At 37.0% G+C, this 19,540-nt stretch overlaps 1 protein-coding gene across 1 annotated transcript; it reads right to left on the bottom strand.

The window, feature by feature from the left end:
- Positions 1-2,418: 2,418 nt before the first annotated feature.
- Positions 2,419-19,198, bottom strand: ASIC5 (acid sensing ion channel subunit family member 5). Its single transcript, XM_050896585.1, has 10 exons — positions 19,159-19,198; positions 15,297-15,603; positions 13,126-13,357; positions 11,867-11,986; positions 10,720-10,869; positions 10,003-10,150; positions 8,429-8,485; positions 6,129-6,297; positions 3,241-3,332; positions 2,419-2,618 (listed from the first exon to the last, which is right to left on the bottom strand). Exons 1-10 carry the CDS (start codon positions 19,196-19,198, stop codon positions 2,419-2,421), a joined length of 1,515 nt encoding a protein of 504 aa, XP_050752542.1.
- Positions 19,199-19,540: the final 342 nt, after the last annotated feature.

The raw sequence follows: 19,540 nt of genomic DNA, 5'->3' as shown, positions 1-19,540 counted from the left end.
TTGAACTTTTCAGCACAGCAGAAACAATACCAGTTTTCTTTTTAGTCCTTACAATACTAATTTTCTTTTATTTAGCCCTTATTAGTAGAAGCAAACAACAAAAAAATCATTGTGATTGATAGCTACAAAACACTTTGATCTCTGAAATACAAGGTGTGCTAGGTCACTATGTTTAATCTTTCCCCTGCTTTTCTTTTTATCCAGAAGCCAGATAATACCTGATTCTTACTTCCAAAACCATAATTTCTTCTGGCTCAAGAATTCCACAGCTACAATCTGTTCGAGGCTGGGAGAAATCTTTAGAGAAATATTGCTATATGTTTGCTCTGTTCTTTCCATTCTTCCTCTGCGTCGGCCGATACACACCTTGGACAGTGGGGTTAGGTAGACCTTTTTTTACGGCCGCTGTTCCAACTGAGCGTGTGCTTGGTAATAGTGAGGGGGGGAAAGTCCCAGCAGAAATGACCAATAAAAAAGAACGGAGCAAAAATCTTTAAGTTAACCTTAAGGTCTCTCAAGCCTACAGTTACTGAGGAGTAAAATCAAGGCATCTCTTTCTAGGAAGCAAAAACATTTCCTGTATTTCCTGAATTGCTCATCCTAGGGCTTATGTTGAAGGGAAGCTGTTCCCAATGATGGCCAAATGGTAGCATTTTCATTGCTTTATATCTAACCTTAAGGACTTGGCTGCTTAGTAAGTGCACTTACTACTTTCTTTGTAGAAACTAATTTATTATTAGTCGCTGAATTTGAGCGGATGGTATGGAAGAATAGGGTGAATGATAAAGCATGGCTATGGCTGATTCCTCACCTGGAGTTTCAGGCGCAGCGTTGACATTACTTAAGAATGCAGAGGCATGCTCCTGGGCAGTCTGAGGGTTGCAGAGCCCAGGCACCAACTGGGGAGCAGTGGTTCAGAAGGTATAATGTTGTAGCCTTTGTGAGCTTTCTAATGTAAAAATGTTTTGATTAGCAAAGTGTATACGGTGCTAGTCTGAAGTCTAGACAGCTGCCTGTAAGTTTTCAAATAAACAGTTATCTATTACTATTATGTATAGTTAATTGAGTAGAAGCCAATGCTTTAAATCAGGATAATCCTTTATCATGTAGTCTTAAAATTAGTCTTGGGTACATCTTTTACAAGACTGTTTTGTGTCTACCTCTCCTAAAGGGTTTCCATCCAGGCTCTGTTTGGCACCTCCAAATGAATCAAAAGCTCTGACTGACAGACTCTGGCAGGAGAGTTGGGCAAGCATGGATTTGTTCAGAACTGTATGCAGAGACCTATTCTAGAGAAAGAAATGTATTAAAGATACACTGTATAATTTCATTGTATAAAGTGAAATTATCCTATCCTATTAACTCTTACATTTTAAAATGATTATGCTGTTTACTAAGATGTTCTACTTAAAAAGAATGCAAGACCCCCCTCCAGTGCACACTTCTTGTTCTGTGAGCTTTGGCGGGGGGGCGGTGGGGAGGAGAGTGTCTATTTACACTACATTATTACACATCTTTGGAAGAGTATTTAATCACCAAAGTTGTCTTTAAAAACACAAGACTCTAAACCACTGCTGCTCCATAGGCCCACACAGACATAGGAAAGCACAGAAGCTTTTCTGAACACTTTTAAAGGAACAGACATTCAGGAAGCCTGATTTAGCACCAAAGCCACAAAATTCTTACTCTCAGTGATTTTTAGTAAGACTTAGATGAAGCCTTTAGTCTTTATTATCATCTTTCATGACACTAAACGCTGAACTTGGCCTATGTTTGCCCACTTGCCATCCACTCAGATGCCCTACGGTTCTCCATAGTACTTGGCAGCCTCATGAGATTTATTTTTTTGATGCGTTTCAGACAAAAAGATAATACACTGTAGAAGTTATTGTTATTAGGCACACTTCTAATTCTGATTGATAGGCAAAGCAACACTATCCTTCACTGGAACATGTAACAGTGGTAACCTACTAGCAAAGACTTTGTTATTAATAAGGAATCTGGTCTTTCAGCATAGCAATGCTCCACCTTTATGGTGGTTAAGAAACCTGTGTGTGTTAATTTGGCATGCGTATTATTTCTCCTCACTCAAAATACGGAAGATAAAAACTGGGTCAGAAATGCTAAATTGCATTGTATGTCAGTATCACTTGCTGTGCTATTTAAAAAAGTTGGTAATTCTTTAAAATAAAATTTTAGGTAAAGATTACATTTTTCTTTACGTGAGAAAGAAAGTGAGATTTTTGAAAGTTCACTCTCTAAAGTTATTTAGCACAGTTAAATCATTCTAAGCAATAAAAGAAGCAGGAAGAATAAGGAGTGCAGGGAAGGGAGCAATGCAAAATATTACTGTCTCCTTTGTATCTTAAAAAGGAAGGGAAGTTGCAGAAACAATTAGTTTTGTGCTTCTACAAGCCACTAACATTCTTGTATTCCCTTCTTTTTTTCCTTGTGTGTTGGTTGGTTCTGGGATGGATTGTTCCATTGAGGCATTTCAGGAGCTTTCAATAGAAGAAAGATACACATCCAACAGAAGTTAGTAAAAATATACTCGAGCAGTTCTATGATTGTAATCATACTGGCACCACAAAACAATCCAAGCTGGCCACCTACATCAGCTGTAATAGAAGGAAATAAACATATGTCATCTTACGCATTTGGTTTAGTCTAGCAAGCCAACAAAACCTTGCAGGGTTCAAGTGTTAAACAAATTCAATACACATAATCCATCACCTTAAGAAAACAGAATTAATATTCTTAAGAATGTTTATTGGAGAAGACTAATGCGTGTCTTAAAATTCTAAATAAAGCAAGTACAACACAACACATCCTACGGTGAAACAGATACTTCAAATATTTCCTACTTCTATGCCTTTTTAACCATTCTCTTGCTTCTCCTCCCCATGTTCTCCCTCTCCTCTCCAAATCCTGTGAACTTCACTATTCTTACAGTCCTGCATGTGACATAGCCGTAAACTAGTGCCAAACTTAATTCTTACTCTCAGCTGCTGTCCATACTGTAGGTTCTTTAATGGAATGACAGGAGACAGTATCAAAAATGACCATGAGGCAGACATGATTATTACCATTATAATATAAAAGGTATTGCTTTTTGTTTAGAAGCCTACATAGGCTATGACTCGGAAGGAGAGAGAATAAAAAAACAGGTTGGTTTGTGGGTTTTTTAATTTTTGGATTAATTATTAATCAGCAATAAATAAATATTAAACATTCACTTACCAAGCAACTCTGATATAGTCAATGCCTTCTGCTGCTGTGTTATTTTGTAGCTCAGATCATGATATTTAATGTCAATACACACAAGGTTCTGCCTAATGACAAATACATACAGTATTACTTGAGACAGTGAGGAGTGCTGTTCATTTTTACCAACATTTATCAGCATGGACCGAGTTCAGGGAGAGTGATGGTGTCTTTTAAAGAACAATTAGATGACTGTTACCAAAATGAGTTAGATGGCTGAAGAAAAAAAAAAAAGTGTCCTAATAACAACAGTTATAACGGGAGCTTATCAGAGGAGTAGATCTTCAGGCTATGTTAAAAAGCAACTCTAGATCTGTACTGTGAGATAGACTCATACTTTTTAAGGGTCATGGAGATAAGTTTGAGTGGAAGTGTCAAGCATCCTAACCTACAGCGGATACAGTGCTTGGAAGTGTAGTCTACCACTCTTGATTATGTGCAACTACATATTTAATTGTGCTTATTTCAGTGAGCATGTTTGTGCAGACGAGTCCTTGTCCTATACTCAGATGTTTAGTTCTATCCTCTGCTAATAGCCTCGCTTACCTAATTATATTCTTGCCTGCTGCAAAAGCGGAAGAGTAGGTAAATCTCAGTTGGAGCAAGACCTGTGGAATGATTCAGTGTGAGTAAAGAGCTCATCTTCATGATATCATGTCTACAGAAAGATCCTGCCTAACTCCTAAATAGAATATAAACATAACGATTGTGGAATAAAAGACACAAAAACTGATTGGACGCATAATGTTGTGACCTTTAAGAATAAAGGTAGCGATTATTCTTCGGAAGTGTGAACAGCTACAGATTTTTGGGTTGACAGTGATAATGAGCTCATTAACAACATTCATGAAAATAAAGTATTTGCTATACAAAATAATCACTTCTATCTCTTTAGGTAATAATTCTAAAACTCAGGTAGCACTGAGTAATAAAAATAATCTTATTCTCGTAGCTTCTATTAATAAGACTTTCTACCATTGTCATGGAGTTGCTAGCAGAACTATCCAATAAATATTTAACTTTTCCCTTCTTACATCTTTAGAAATCAATAGATCTCTACGTTTTATAGTTTGGAATATGTACTCGTTAATATGTGGGCAGGATTCCTATTGGTTAAGGCTTGGTAACAGGGGAACGTTCTGTATTTTCACTTGCTTAATTGAATAATTACTGGGTTGCACATGATGTTTACAGACAATAAAATAATCAACAAAGATAAAACATCCTCAAAGGATTAATATCTTTTGCATATAACAACAGGTTTATTCTTCATAATCTTTACTGGGGACAGACTTTTTAATAGGGCCTGCAGCGACAGGACAAGGGGTAATGGTTTTAAACTAAAAGAGGGTAGATTCAGACTAGATATAAGGAAGAAATTTTTTACAATGAGGGTGGTGAAACACGGGAACAGGTTGCCCAGAGAGGTGGTAGATGCCCCATCCCTGGAAACGTTCAAGGTCAGGCTGGATGGGGCTCTGAGCAACCTGATCTAGTTGAAGATGTGCCTGCTCACTGCAGGGGGGTAGGACCAGATGACCTTTAAAGGTCTCTTCCAACCCAAACCATTCTGATTCATATCATTCCTGTTAACGTATAAACATATGCAAGCATTTGCAGAATGATGGCTTCAAGAGTGAGAAAACTAAAGTCACTGAAACAATTAAATACTCATAGATATTTCATTAGCCGAATTTTCTACAGTTCTTTATAAACATATTTTGATGTTGTGGATACTATGATTTCATGTAGCACCTGTCTTAATACTTATTTGTACTGTTGACATCTACGTCTGTGAGCAAGAGGCAACTCAGTCTATAAAACTGTATTAAATGCTCTTTGACAACTAGATTGTATCCTTCTAGCAAAAAAATCTGGAAATCATTCTATTTTTGGATATATAATGCTTGTGTTTGCAAGGAAATCTGGCATCGATTTACTATATTGTAACAGTAAGGTACATATGCTCTATTAAAGCATAAGCATATATGATACCTTTTCTATGAATTTAAAAGTATGCAGGTTACGTCAGCTCAGTGCTACTACTGAGTGACACAGCTCTATGCATAACATAAGCTCTAACACCATTTCCTGGATAAAAGGTGTAGTCAATACTGTTGAGACATGTTTTCACACTAGAAGGTCTCTTCCTTTGGATATAGACCTACTTTCTTTCGCTGTGTAGCATGTTCAGTTACACAGATAGAACAATACTGTTTCACTCTTCTGCTACCTCATGAGAATTAATATTGTATCAAATATTTTCTAAGTAACTTTTGTAATATAAACACTATTAGTGAATTCTACTAGCAACAGAAAAGATTATTAAACTTGTGACATTATTGCTACAATAAAACCTAGCTCTTCAGTGCTTATGAAGCTTCCTTTGGGAACGGGTTGAGAGAAAGGAGAACAACTTTATGTAGGATCTATTTAGGTTGTTCATTGACTTCAGTTGTGGAAGAGTGAAGATTTGTCTTCTCTATTGGATGGATTGCTCACATGGATTGTGGATAGGTTTGATAACCCTGCCCTTTCTTTATTCTTAATTGCAAAAGCAATCAAAAAACTGTTATAAAGATCAATGACAAAGAAGGTAATTGAGAACATTACTTTCTAATTGCAGTATCTATTTTATGTTATCCACAAGTCTTAGATGTATCTAAGTATATTTTATATATATATGAATATGTATAAATCTTAACCAATTTTGTCTAACAGATTATTTTATCTCACAGACAACATTATTAATACCACATATAAGAATATCTTTTTAAAAGGTCATATTTACATCATACACTCTGTTAGCACACTTTAAAGTAATTGATAATTTCTTTATTAGAAAAGGTGTTAAGCAAGATTACCTGACGTATTCTGGGCTTTTCTTCAGTTTTGCAGAAAAGTATTTTATGGCTCTTTCTCCTCCAAAACTTGAATAGGTGACAGTGGTAGGATAATCCGTTTCTTCACATGGGGCAGGGCAAGTGGAATTGTGGGTTCCTACTGTACATAATCCTTTTATCTCTATATCATCTGAAATTTCAGGGGAAAGAATTTACAGAATATTTCTAAAAAAGCACACAGTTTAAAAACTTTTTTTAAAACTTACAAAATTACTTTTCACTGACTTTGATAAATGTATGGGTTAGTTATCCTGAGAAAAGTGGATACTTACCAGTTTTGAAGGAACAAATAAGTATTTGTAACTGGCATTTGGGAAACTGGTGCCCAGTAATAAGGGTTGAGATTTTTTTTGGTCACTTTTCCCAAAGAAATTCAGCACCCGTAAGTCTTTCTGCCTTCATTAGGGCTTTATGTGCATATTATTTCCTCATCCACAGTTAAACAGTAGGACAATAGAAGATGTTCCATGTTCTGTGCTAGCTTTCTGATTACTTACTTAGGTATATAATCCTTGGTCCTGATGCCTTGATGTCTGCCTAGCTCATTTCAGTGCACAGAAACAGCTTCCAGAGCAATGCCAGTTGTAGTTTACTATCATCTGATAACTACATCATAAAAATCTTGGTAAGCTAAGTTCACTTCACCTTAACCTCTGCCTGCCATTTGATAATTGGTCTTAAGACAGGTAAGAGGGCTTAGGGACAGCTTTGCTTCTTCAAATACCAAAGAGAAGTCACAAAATTCTGCAGGTCTGGCTGCTCTTGAAAGTGAGGAGCCATTACTCTGATGAGGCTCTAACAGAAAGAAATCATTATAGAAATCTGGGAAAGCTGGAGAAAATTCATGTAGAAGAAAAATGGTAAGGCATAAACCATCACCCAAAGCCATCTGGTACTCTGAGATGAGTACCATAACCTCCTGCTTGTGATGCTCTATTTGTCCTGGTGTGGTGGCAGCCATTGTGTCTCTTCCTTCTGCGTGTGGGCTTCTCGCTTTTGCAGACCTCAGGGGAGGAGATATCTCAGCCTGTTAGTTGATGATTTGAGGTACTCTCCAGGGACACTGGGGTTGTGGATTTCATTCTAGATAGCCGGCCTTTAGAGTTCCTAAAATAAATGCTCTCACCAACAGTAGGTCCCACAGATACTGGATCAGCGTGCTGTCATTTGAGATTTTGTTATCAGATGTCTAACCTCTCCTGCACTGTAAAAGGTGACTTAGCACCTAACTTGGGGTCCTGGGGACCAGACACCTACAAGCCAGGTTCACCATGTACAGTACTGTGATGCCAGTTCCTTCTGGGGTCCAGCTCTGAATCCTATCCATCCTTGATAGGACTTAGAGGTCATTTTTGTTTATTGTTCAGTGGTTTCTTTGCAACTTGGTCACAGAATATCCATTAAGTAAAATAATATACGTATTTCCACCATGACAGGCTATCAAAGATCATGATTATATAAGAATGTGAACTTAGTGGAATCTATTTCAAAAGACCCACAGGAAAAAGAAACAGTCATTGTTCATAGTAGTAGATCTTGCCTGAATGTTGCACACACCTAATCAAAACAGAAATAAACCCCTACACAGGCCCCCCAAACTTGTTAATCTGCTTGGTCTCTTAATCATCCATCCCTTTGGGAAGGGAGAGTCACGTTATACAGCAGAATCCAAAACAATTAAAAAGGAGGCTTTCTAAAGTTCATGAGAAGTTACTTCTCAGATTACCATTTGCAGTATTTTCCAGAAAGTCTGTTGTAGTGACCTACAAATTTCATATCTACTGTGTGCAGATTATTTGCTTATGGAAATGAATTGCATTTGGAGCACTTTGAAAATATATAATTAATTTTACTTTTGAGAAGATAAAACCTTAAAGTCCCGTGATTTTGAATTATATTTTCTGTCAGTTAGCAAACCTGTTATTACTGTGCTGTTCACTTTTCTGTCACAAACAAAAAGGATACAACATTGGAGCTAGAAGGATGATACCATGAAGATGCAAAAATGCAAGCCAGAGGCTTGATAACTGAAAACAGATTAATTGAACATTCTTCCATTTTAAACTATTTCTGATGACTAAAATGAATTCTAATGGTTTTTTAATTGTCATCTATTTAATGCTTTATCTGGTCTCTATTTTCAGAATATTAAATGAACTGGGATGTACTCAATTTCAGTACTACTGTCAGTATTTTGTTTTAATTGATAGATATTATCTACTATTTGGAATTGGCTTAGAAAATATGAAGTTATTACTTACAGACTGCCGGATAAACACAATTGTAAAACTTCAGCAAATCACATTCTGTTCCATTTCCTTAAAAATAAACAACAAACTTTAGGAACTTCAATTAACAATCTAACCCTTAGCTCTATTTGTACTAAACTGAAATGTAATGTCATCAAAGCCTGCTCACCACTTCGTGTTTATCATTATACAACTGAGAAATCAATTCAGTTGGGCACAGTGCAGTTACCAACACCAAAAGGGGTACATAGTGAAAAGAGACAACAGACCAAGCCAGGAGGCTTGCTGTTGGAGCAAACATCTTTATTATGTGTGCCAGCCAGAACTGCCTTTAAGCTTGTGACTCACTCTTTGTGTTAGCTTGCTAAAGCCGCGAATTTCTGTTTTGCCTAGTGGACATGAAAAAACAAAGTAGGGTAGGTGGGATATATGATTACATCCCATGTGTTTCAGCAAAAGTTTTGAACTTCATGCAAGAATTGTTTGGAGACCTAAGGGGTAAGACAGCACCCTGAGCTAACAGCAAAATTTTTTATTTCAGATGTTCTGTTTCACCCCAATTTTTTCCCTTGCACGGAAATACTACTTAGCAGTTTAGCACACAGTTAAAGAAAGCATTGCCCTCCTTTACCTAACTGTCACTGTCTAAAGCTCTCACCCTGGGTATGGGAGACCTAGACTCAATTTCCTTCTCAAATTCCTTTCCATGAGAGTTTCCAGGAGATTGCCAATCTCCTTTCCAAGAGGTCATGAAACAAACAAGCTAGAGATTACTCATTAATGGATCTCCCTTAGCGAAAACATTCTACTGTGCTTGGGGATATTTAAAAATACATTGAGTCAGAAAGTGCAGGTGTGACAGTGGCTTTCTTGCCCACTAATTATGAAAAAAGAGCTGTGAGAGCAGAGATTTGGGTTCCAGCTCTTGCTTCAGAGAGAGGTGACAGTATTATCATTACTTTTAATGCTGAAAAGGTGGGAAGGAGGAGACTGGTCAGGGCTCAGTGTTATTGCTTTATATTTCTAGAGTGATTAAGATGCCTGGATTCTTGAGGGGAGCATTACAGCATACACCTGTACTCTGCATTGTGGGCTGATTAGATGGCTCCATGCAGCCTTTTGGCTTTTGCAGAGCCCTCTTCTGGTGCCAGACTCTTTCCATGGTTCACGTGGGGGACCTTGGTTTCTGTCTTCAAGCAATCAGTTCTGCTGTGGCTGCTAAACGCCTGCAAAGTAGGTTTTCTGCAGTACATATGAAAATCTATGACTTCTTATGGATTTAGTTCCAGCTCTTTAGGAAGTCAAGTTGAAGACTACAGACTTGTCTCACAGCCCTGAGGCATAATCTTTTCTTTCAAATTTTTGGTCTGTATCCTAAGAATAGCCAATGACCCAGATGCTAGGTCTAGAGCTGACCAAATATCTTGCTTGTTTTCTCTGAATTAATAAATAAATAAATAAATAAAAGTAATCCCAGCTGTAGCTATCCCTCAAGCATGTGCCCCTTCTCCTTTGCTGTTCAATAACAGCTGAGGTCACCTAGCAAGATGATCAGTAAATGGTATGATGATACTCCTGAGAAATACCTGGAAGAATGAATGGCAAACAGCCACACCAGTCCTGTATGTACCGGGCTTTGCATTCCTGCAAACATCCATTAATGCTATAAATCTTGTGGTACTGAAGCTTTATCTCAGGCTTGCACTCTCCCCATGGGTATTCTTGGATAATTGACTGTAGGGTAATAATAACAGAAGATATATTTTTTTTTTGTCTCTGTTTTAAATTTAGATATTATTTTCTCACATTTTAAAGTGCTGAAGGAAGCCTGTTGAAGACATAAGCAGTAGCATTGTGATTTAATTGGAGGCAATTACAGTTCGTGTGTTTGGGATTATAAAATCATCTCCTCTCTCTCACACCAAAAGTAGGAGCTGATCAGACAGCCTGCCGCAGGAGGGTAGTCCACTCCACTTGGATTCCACTAGGAATCCAAGGCAACCTTAATGGTAACAGAATGTGTTGATGGGGAAATGCTGTGGTGTTCTTGTATCATTATATGTCAGGAAGACTGTAAGATGTTAGGAAGGAAAGGCTGACTTTAATAGATACAGATTATGAAGACCAATGACATCCCCCCAAAATAGCAATAATTTTGTTTGTGTCTGGAGGAAATATTTTTGGGAGTCACTTTGGCATGATAAATATTTTAACTTCCAAAATGTCTAATTCATTGTCACGCTTCAGAAGAGAATTAGAGACAGTAAAGACCAATATTTCCACTTGACGGACAAAGTTCTTACCTTCAGCTGACGGATTGCGACCTGTGCATGCATGCCGACTGGTGTTAATAAACCTAAACCATCAAAGCGTGGAAGCTCTTTGGGTGAATGGATAACAAAAGTTATACCAGCATCAGTATAACCAAGAGCAGGTTCATCAGTGAATTGTTCCTGATACAAAAAGAATTATTTAAAATAATTTTGGCTTTGCTTACCATCTGAAGCTTTAGCTATATTTAAAATGGTACTATGCTTTTTTATTTGGTTTTGTATCTCTAGTCACATTTTTGGCAATTTACAGAAAGGTATAGAAGCAAACTGACTTGAATTTCCTTTGATGATTACCTCTGTGGGTTTCCTTCCAGTTACTATAAACTTTCAGGTTTCTTATTCCTTCTGTCATCTCCCAATTTCCAAAGCAAGAAGGCATAGATGAACATTTACTCATAACTTGGATATTCATTCATTTTACTTGCAACTACCCATCACATTTCAGCAAACTTTGCATTACTCTCTCCAGAACCTGTCACTCCTGTCTCATAATTCCTAGAGAACAAAAGTGAATGTCTAAGTCATTTATCACTCTAGATTTTAGTTTTCTTCCCTGATCTCACAAGGTGATATTCCCTGAGTTTTCTGGTTTTTTGTGGGTCAAAGACAATTCTAATAAGGTCAGAGTCTATTTACAGTGCAAAGACCAGATCTTAGTTGGCATTGAGCACTTACAGCTGCTGCTGCTGCAACTAAAATTCAGTACTACTTAGAAATTGGCACCATATGACCTTCCCTACTGGGCCTTTTATTAAAATGAAAAGATGTTATCCTGAAGTGCTTGTATAAAATTAAATTACTGCTCTGATGACATGCTTCAATTGTAGATGAACTGTGTGTATATACATATATACACTCACTCGCAACTTGGAAACCATTTAGCTGGGGACAGAGTCAATAATAATTATGACTTCTTAAATCTGTATTAGATCTTTCCTTTAAAATACCCTCTCACTCAGAAATAGTCTTGATGATACACAATTTTGTGCATGAAATTCTGAAGGTCTGTGTAAAACCAACCAAACAAAAAACCAAAACCAAACCCAAAACAAAACACCTCTACTCATCTATAAGTTATTACATGATTTGTTGTTTATAATCATTCGGATAGCTGTACCTGTTGGACATCAAAAAGCAAATGTAAGCCTCTTCCAGACAAACTCACTCTTCTTGCTGGAAGATCATTGTGATTAAAAGTAAAGCAGTTTCCGTATTCAGTGAAAACATGTTCAAAATCCTTCAATAAAGGAAAACAGGGAAGAGTAAAATGAAAGAAAGATCACCTGAAGTTTCCTTAGTGAATTACAATGCAAGAGATGGACTACTGGGGTGGTTGTTTTTTTTTCCCAAAGGCAGTGCTAAATATTACAATCAATCAGAAAAGTGGTAATTGATGGAAATATTCAAAAGGATTTCATCCCTTTCTATAGGAAATGAAGTTTAAAGGAGAAATTTCACATTGTTTATTAATTCCTATGTGCTGCTCAGAATCATTTAATGAGGTCGTGTTGTTTTTCTATACCTGTTACATTATACAGAAATTATATATTCAAAAAGAATTTGTTTAATTTTTCCAGTGGATGTTTAGTGAAGACTGCTTCAAAACTGTCGTGTTACATATGAAAGTACAGTATTTGCATTTTTTCCCAAAGCCACGTCATCATTTAATATGACTGCATCTCATTGCTTTAGTTTTAGTTGTTAGCACTAGTAACTTTCAGTTAAGAGAACTCTACAATGCCTAATTTTAGAAGCTGCAGCATATCTAAAGGTTAGATTAATCTGAAAGAATATAGGCCTGACTTTTCTGTTCACATTTTCTATTTAAGTTGGGAATTGCTCTGTGGAAGAGTCGACATAAAAATGGGACGATCATATTCTTTGGCTGTTGTCCAAAATTCCCAAAGATGGGCTACTTTCACCTCATTATTTAAAATTCCTGTGGACTCTGCATATAGTTACCCTGGCTGTCTATATTCTTGACCTCAAGAACAGAACTACGCAATCATGTCATGTGAAAAACTCTGTTCAAACTGACCTTCGTTATAGGCCATGTATGGAAAAGGTGGTTAGATACAGCCTGGAGGTATGACAGCTTTCAAAGGCTGCTATCTGTGCAGCAGCGGCACTAGGCAGAGAGCAATTTAGACTGAAAACCCATTTTACAGCTCAGGGAGTCCAGCAGGCTGTCTCTGCAGTCAGTGGGAGAATCGGGGTCCTCAAGGTGATTTAGAGCAGGACTTTTTTTTCTCCATTGGCTGACTGTAAAGGGAAAACAAGGGGACTGGCTGGCAAAGCTAGATGTCTCAAGCTGAGTGGTAAGAATACATTCCCTTCCCCTCCATGCTACTGTTTTAGTAAAATAAACATATTTACCTGTGGGTAACATGGCTTTCCAAAAAATTCACATTCTAGCAGTGTGCTGCTGTTCAGATAAAACCCATTTTTCCTTGTAAACTCTTTGATGCTGAAGTTCTGGTTCCCAAGAAGGAAATCATTTAGCTCTTGAGAATATTTATCTTCCATAGCAAATTTTTGGACAACTCCAGTCACAATGTTCCAAACTAAAAAAATTATTTTGAGGTTGCTTACTGCATGAGCTTGAAACCTGCCAGTGGGAAGGAGAAAGAATTGCTTGGAGTTCTGCAGAGTTATAGGACTGATCTTAAGGCTGCTCTTGCCAAATCTGTGACACAATTTGTTGTCTGCTCACAAACTATGATTCTTGTCCATCATGTTGCACTTTGATCTCTACAACATGAATAAACAATATAGTCTCCGTTTCTAGGAAGGTATTTTCCATATCTGAAAACAGAAAATGGACACCTTTCCGTGGCTAATCTGGTCAGTCATATTGGAAACATTTCTGTTGTGTGTGGTTGTTTATTAAAAAAATAAAAATAAAAAACCCCGAGTAGATTAGCCATCTGCATAAACCAACAACCAGATCTGTAGAACTGATGACAAACTGAACAATTGCATTTACATGTGGGAAACTAGCTGGGAGGAGCTGTTCCTTTCAAAAAAGCTGTCTTCCATCATTTAGAAAATTGATTTCTAAGTGCATTTGCACTAATCTCATATACCTGCTTTACTAAGGCACTACACCCCAGCGTAGAGACAGTCTAGCTTCCCATGAGCTCTGTGGCTGGTGACACAGTGCTATAAACCAAGGGTGATCCTTACTCCTAGAATCCACTTGAAAAATCTCCAAAACATGATAAGGCATTGGAGGTGCTTTCCTGATGTACAGCATTGAAGTCCTTTATTGAAGTAAAGTAAGGGTTTACAGAACAGTTATAAGTTTGAAAAGAGAATAAACACAAATGAAACTACAATACCATGTTCTTTAGAATTGCCATTTTATATAATCCTATTTTAAAAAAACATATCAATGTATTTGTGTAATAGATCTTAATGCCCCAACTTAAGGAAGATTGGTAGGAAAAACTCTTCCCAACTGAATTTGAGTCAAAAAATAAAGTCAAAGGTAGATCTGTGCCTCTTCGTCCTGCCAACAAAAAAACTAGTTACTAAAAACAGGAGGGAAGGATAAGCACAGCATGAACAACAGATGGATGTGGCAGCAAATTGTTGCTTAGGCGGACAACTGCCATGCTCAGTAGCTGACTATTCACTTACAATGTGCTGCCGCTATAGTTACAAGAAGTGAGGCATTTTTATAACAGACAACCCACTGTAATCAAGAGAGACTTCTATTCGCAGTGCATGTTGTGCAGTATAACCCAGGATGGCTTTATGCAGGGCAATGGGAAGGAGGCATAGTGAGGCAGAATGGCTCCAGATATTTGAGACTTGGACTTCTGGCTGATTCTGCCAGCAAAAGGTAGAAGATAAGAGAACTTACAATTCTTGAGGAAACAATGTGGGCAAACTGTTCCTAAATTACATAGTTGCTCTAAAAATCAGACTGTAGGTTTATTACATTATTTTCAAAGTGGCTGCATCTGAATCATGGCCACTATCTTCAAATGTAGAAATCTGTAGTGAAGTTCCTGCTTAGATGATACATGACTTCCAAACAAACCAAATGCTTCCCTCCTGCAAATCCCACTAGCATCAACTGGAACCGTAAAGGCTGAGCACCTCTGAAAAAAAAGTATGTACTTTGCCTAAGATTTCTACGTTTGTATGAGGTTTCTATTTGAATCTATTTGCAAATCTTGTCTTTTATTTCTAACTTGGATGTGACTGATGACTGTCCCTTAGTTACACTGTAGAAGCAACACTCATACATAGAACAACACCAGAGAGTTTTTTCTACTCCAACTTATGTTTTGAAACTTAAAAATCTGTAGCGCAATTGTTCATCTGAACGAGAGAGAAGATTAAAAAAGACAACCTCCCTTCCTTGTTTCTCATATTTTCTTCTTCGTTTAAATCTCATGTGGTGGTGTGGAAGACATGCCCCTCAGAGCCATATTTTCCTTGTTTTATGTGATTTGTTCAATCAAGTTGTGGAACCTGACCGCTTTCAGATAAAGAGGTGTTGCCTGTCAAGAGCAAACAACAAACATAACTTTTACCTGTTCAAGTTGCAAAAAGTCACAGCAGGAAATTTGACGTTTTCCACGTACTGCACTACCACTGTAGTTGTGGTTGGCCAGCTGAAGTAGTAGATGAAGCGACTGCAGATTTGCCAAATAACAGTGGCAAGACAGCCCGCGACTACTAACAGCCACAGCACTTTGCGAGTCTTGCTCTGCGTTTGAACAATATTACGCACTCCATGAAATGAAGTGGATGAGGCAAACTCCTGATGATACTTCCTTCTGTCTTCCAAACGTGGCAGCAGTTTCTTTATTAAGTATAATCGTAACTTTTCCAATACTCCTTAATATGGAACAAAGTGAAAACACATTTTTAAAATTAGCATTCAAATGGCACTTAAGAAAGGAAACCACGTAATTTTGATATTGGAAAGCAATTGTAAAATTTCTCTTTAATTGTAAATTCTCTTTTTAAGTAGTCAACTTGCTTCTGAGGATGGAAGAGCTGTGTGTTAAGAGATGAGCTCAGTGCTGCCTGAGAACAGACTGTATCTTGCAATATTTTAAGCACACAAATTTTTAAGTACATAAATATAAAAGAGTAGTTCCACTTCTGTAGAAAAGATTGGATTTTGACGTACCGCAGTGATCTAAAACCACAGGTTGCTGTGAACCTATTGTAAAAAGCTAAGCATCTGATTTTTACAGTAACATCCCATTAAAGGCCTCATCCTTCATACTTGCTCTGACAAATAAGGTAAAAAGGGAATGATATGAAAGGGGATTTCACTCTTTCACTATTAAAAGTTTCTGGATAAAACTTGAAAGGCTACAGGCTCAAAAGGAAATCTACTCTCTCTTTTTTTTAAGTTCGTACTTGTCTGATTCCACAACTTTGAAACAGGAATGTTTTTAGTTTTCATTTACCCCATGTTTTCTACAAACCGATGTTAAAAAAACCAAACCAAACCATTTTTAAGTCTAAGAGCTATAACGGTAATGAATATAATCAATACCTAGAAATGTAGTAATTTTCTTATGCTTGTTGCTGAATGATCTTTTGGGCATGGATTTGAACAGAATGTTCTCTCTCAAAACTTCCAAATGAGGGAAACTTAATAAGAACTTTCTGTATCTAGTCGTAATTGAACCAGTCTCTTTGCAAAGTGCTTCCTTTACAGATTGTTATCTGCTACTTTATTCTGTCATTAAGAAAGTCCATAAGAACAGTAAATCAAAGAAAGTTTGTGAGACAATAATAATCAGGATCTGAAAATATATTATTTAGATCAGTGTTTAATAGCAATTAAATGCTTCCCTAATTCCATTTTTTAACCAAAAAATAGATTTAATACTGTGGCCTGCGTGGTAGGAAGAGAATATACCCTTTATAAGACTGATTTACTTGAGGCTATTACAGTTGGGCAAAGGAACAAAGGGATGTAAGAGTCATCTGCCAAAGCTATCGTGACCACATCAGCACTCTGGGATGTTGCTTTGGTCTCTGCACAGTCTCCAGACTGTGAAAATGAAATCCCAGATGGTGCTGTATTTCAAAATGTTTCTGAAGGGAAAGAATTTTCTTTATGTTGTTCTTTAAAGATCTATGTAAGAGCTTTGATCAATACCGGTATAATTTACTGTGACCCCTTTTTATCATCAGTTTTCTGCTGGAAAACTGTTCAAAAGTTTCTCTCCTAGCTCTAGTGACTATTGGATCCCATTGCAAAGCTGTTCAGCTGTGTGTGCTTTTGTACATTGCACTGGAATGGAGTGGATTTCTGGTTTTGCTGTAGGCTTCTCTCTCACCGGTGCGTGTGCAGTGGGACAAGCACTTTGTGTGTTCCCCAAATGACAGCAGAGCAAACTATGTTCCTAGCATGTGTCTGCATCTGCTGCCCATGGACTCCAACAAAAGACCACAAGCAGGTCAGACCCTTTTCTCCAGGGAAAGTGCTGTGTGTGTTTATTCCTCCTATAGACACTGTGCTAGGTAAGAGAACGATAGCATATCCCTACATAAAAGTCCATTGCCATCAAAAACAACTAGTTAGCTTAATCAGCAAAAGTGTAACTTAGAATCTATGCAAATATGTAACTAAACTGTATTTCAGCTCTTGTGCATACTACTACTATTATTTATCTGATTGCGAAAGTTTTGCTGTTAATGCATAAGATTATCTAATATCATACTGCTGCTTTCATTACTGTCTTTCATCAGAGGAATTAGCACTACTAGATGAATGTCTTTAAGAATCCTTACTCTACTTTCAGATTTCATTAGAAAATGCTATAATTAAAAAAAAAAAAAAAAAACAGAAAGAAAGAAAAAAGATTGTTAACTACTCTACGTAGGGTCAAGTGGTAAATTTCTGGTATGAAATTTCTCACATGTGGTGGATTGGAAGATAGTATGAAATCTGTAAGTCAGGACTAGCCATTTATTTTGAGATTTGGTCTGTTTATGAGGAATAGGTACATTCCAATGATATATAATTAATAATAGAATGGTTATTCCAGGTGTCGGTTAATGAATAGTAAAATAATACACCACAATAATGGGTGGGTGTGAGATTATAGATGATTAACCCTTCATCCTATGCCGTGCAAAACTTAGGCTGTGTGTATCTGGACTAAGGTTGTGTAACCAACACAGCTGAACTAGCTGTGAGTTAGAGTATCCAAGCTGCTGCTAGATAGACAGTAAGGTCTTGCAAGACCTTAGGCATATTAGACAATAAGGTCTTGAGAGTGTATGTTCTTTTAGTAGCAATACAAAGTACATTTAATGTAGGCACTACAATAAAAAATATTTTTGTCAAAGATGTGAATAAAACCAATATTTATAGAAGATCCAAAGAGTAGAGGATGGATAAGTAAAAAAGCAAGGAAGTAACTAAATGAGAGGAAACCAGGTCCAAACCACATGTTTGGAGCCACATATAGAACATGCATATAAGAACTTGTAAAGTAGCTCATACGTTCCCTATGGGCTGCAGATGCTTTGCCTCAAGAAACACTGATTACTGGAGAACCACCACGGTTAGTCAGACAAACCTGATTTTCCAGTCAATGTTGTTAAAGAAGAAATTACTTCCCTGCATGTATAACCAGGGATACATGGCCAGGGACATACTATTATAAGCTTATAAAAAACCCTCAGAAATTCACAGTATCTTTAATGTTAACACTGTAAATTGAATTTAAAGTGTTTTTTAACTTCAGTCAGCAAGTAATTGGTCACAATCTATAACTAATTCTATAGGGAACTGATAGATTATAGTAATAGGCTCTTTGATCTAGTGGGGAAAAAGATGTAACAGGACCCAGTGGGAAGAACTGGAAACTAAGCTCTTGCATAGCAGAAATAAGGTACAACATTTTTATTTTTGTATTCCCAACGTTTAATTGTGATTGGATTTTCATTAATGCAGATATTAAAAAAGAATGGCTTTTTAAAAGATAGCTCATCTTCAGCCAGAGCTCTTACCTGGAAGGAGTTATTTCAGGAAGGTTATATGTGGCCTCTGTGCAAGGGCTAGTTAGTCTAGATAGATTTGTGATTTCCTCCTTGCCTTAATCTAAAAATAATTAAAGTATGATATCACTCAGAGAAGTGATTGCCTAGTTAAAACTGTGTTGGCTTTATTCTAAATGCATAAAGGACCAATAGCTAGAGACTTCTCACTTCTTAAGTAAATGTACGGGTTTTTTTCTACAAGCTTTTTTCATCTCTCCCTTCTTCTTCATAGCTTGAAAATGTACACTGCTGCTATTTTTGGACAAGGTTACATGAGAAAGGAGACAGATTTTCTCATTTTGGCTGTCAGTCTCAAAAAAACCTACCAAAATGTAACAAAACTCTTGGTAAAGCACTCTAATATGTCTAGTCACATACCTTTAGCATCCGATTGAATGAATCTCCCAAGCTGGTCCATGAGGCTGTGCTTATTTCAGTAAGGAAGGAATGGATAACAAGCTGCCTTATCACTGTGATCATTGCTAGGTAATGGCTTTTATAGAAAACTAAATGGGAGGTGATACTCGATGACACATAACACTGAGCAATTTACCTGCCGGGGTTGCTATGTTTTGCCTTTAAATAACGTGGTCTGCAACGTAAAAGAGAAGATTATTTTTATGACAGGACCAGATGTACATATTTATATACATTTCAAGTACATATTATACTAATAATAGTACAAGTGTAGCCTTGTCTTGTGTGTTGCATCACCTTGCAAATTTATTTCATTTTTTTTCCTTTTATTTTAGAAAGACCA

The sequence above is a fragment of the Gymnogyps californianus genome, chromosome 4 (genome assembly GCF_018139145.2).
Source record: "Gymnogyps californianus isolate 813 chromosome 4, ASM1813914v2, whole genome shotgun sequence".
In the NCBI taxonomy this organism is placed as follows: Eukaryota; Metazoa; Chordata; class Aves; order Accipitriformes; family Cathartidae; genus Gymnogyps; species Gymnogyps californianus.
The sequence above is the reverse complement of the archived record's forward strand: the minus strand, read 5'-3'. Positions and strand labels throughout refer to the sequence as shown.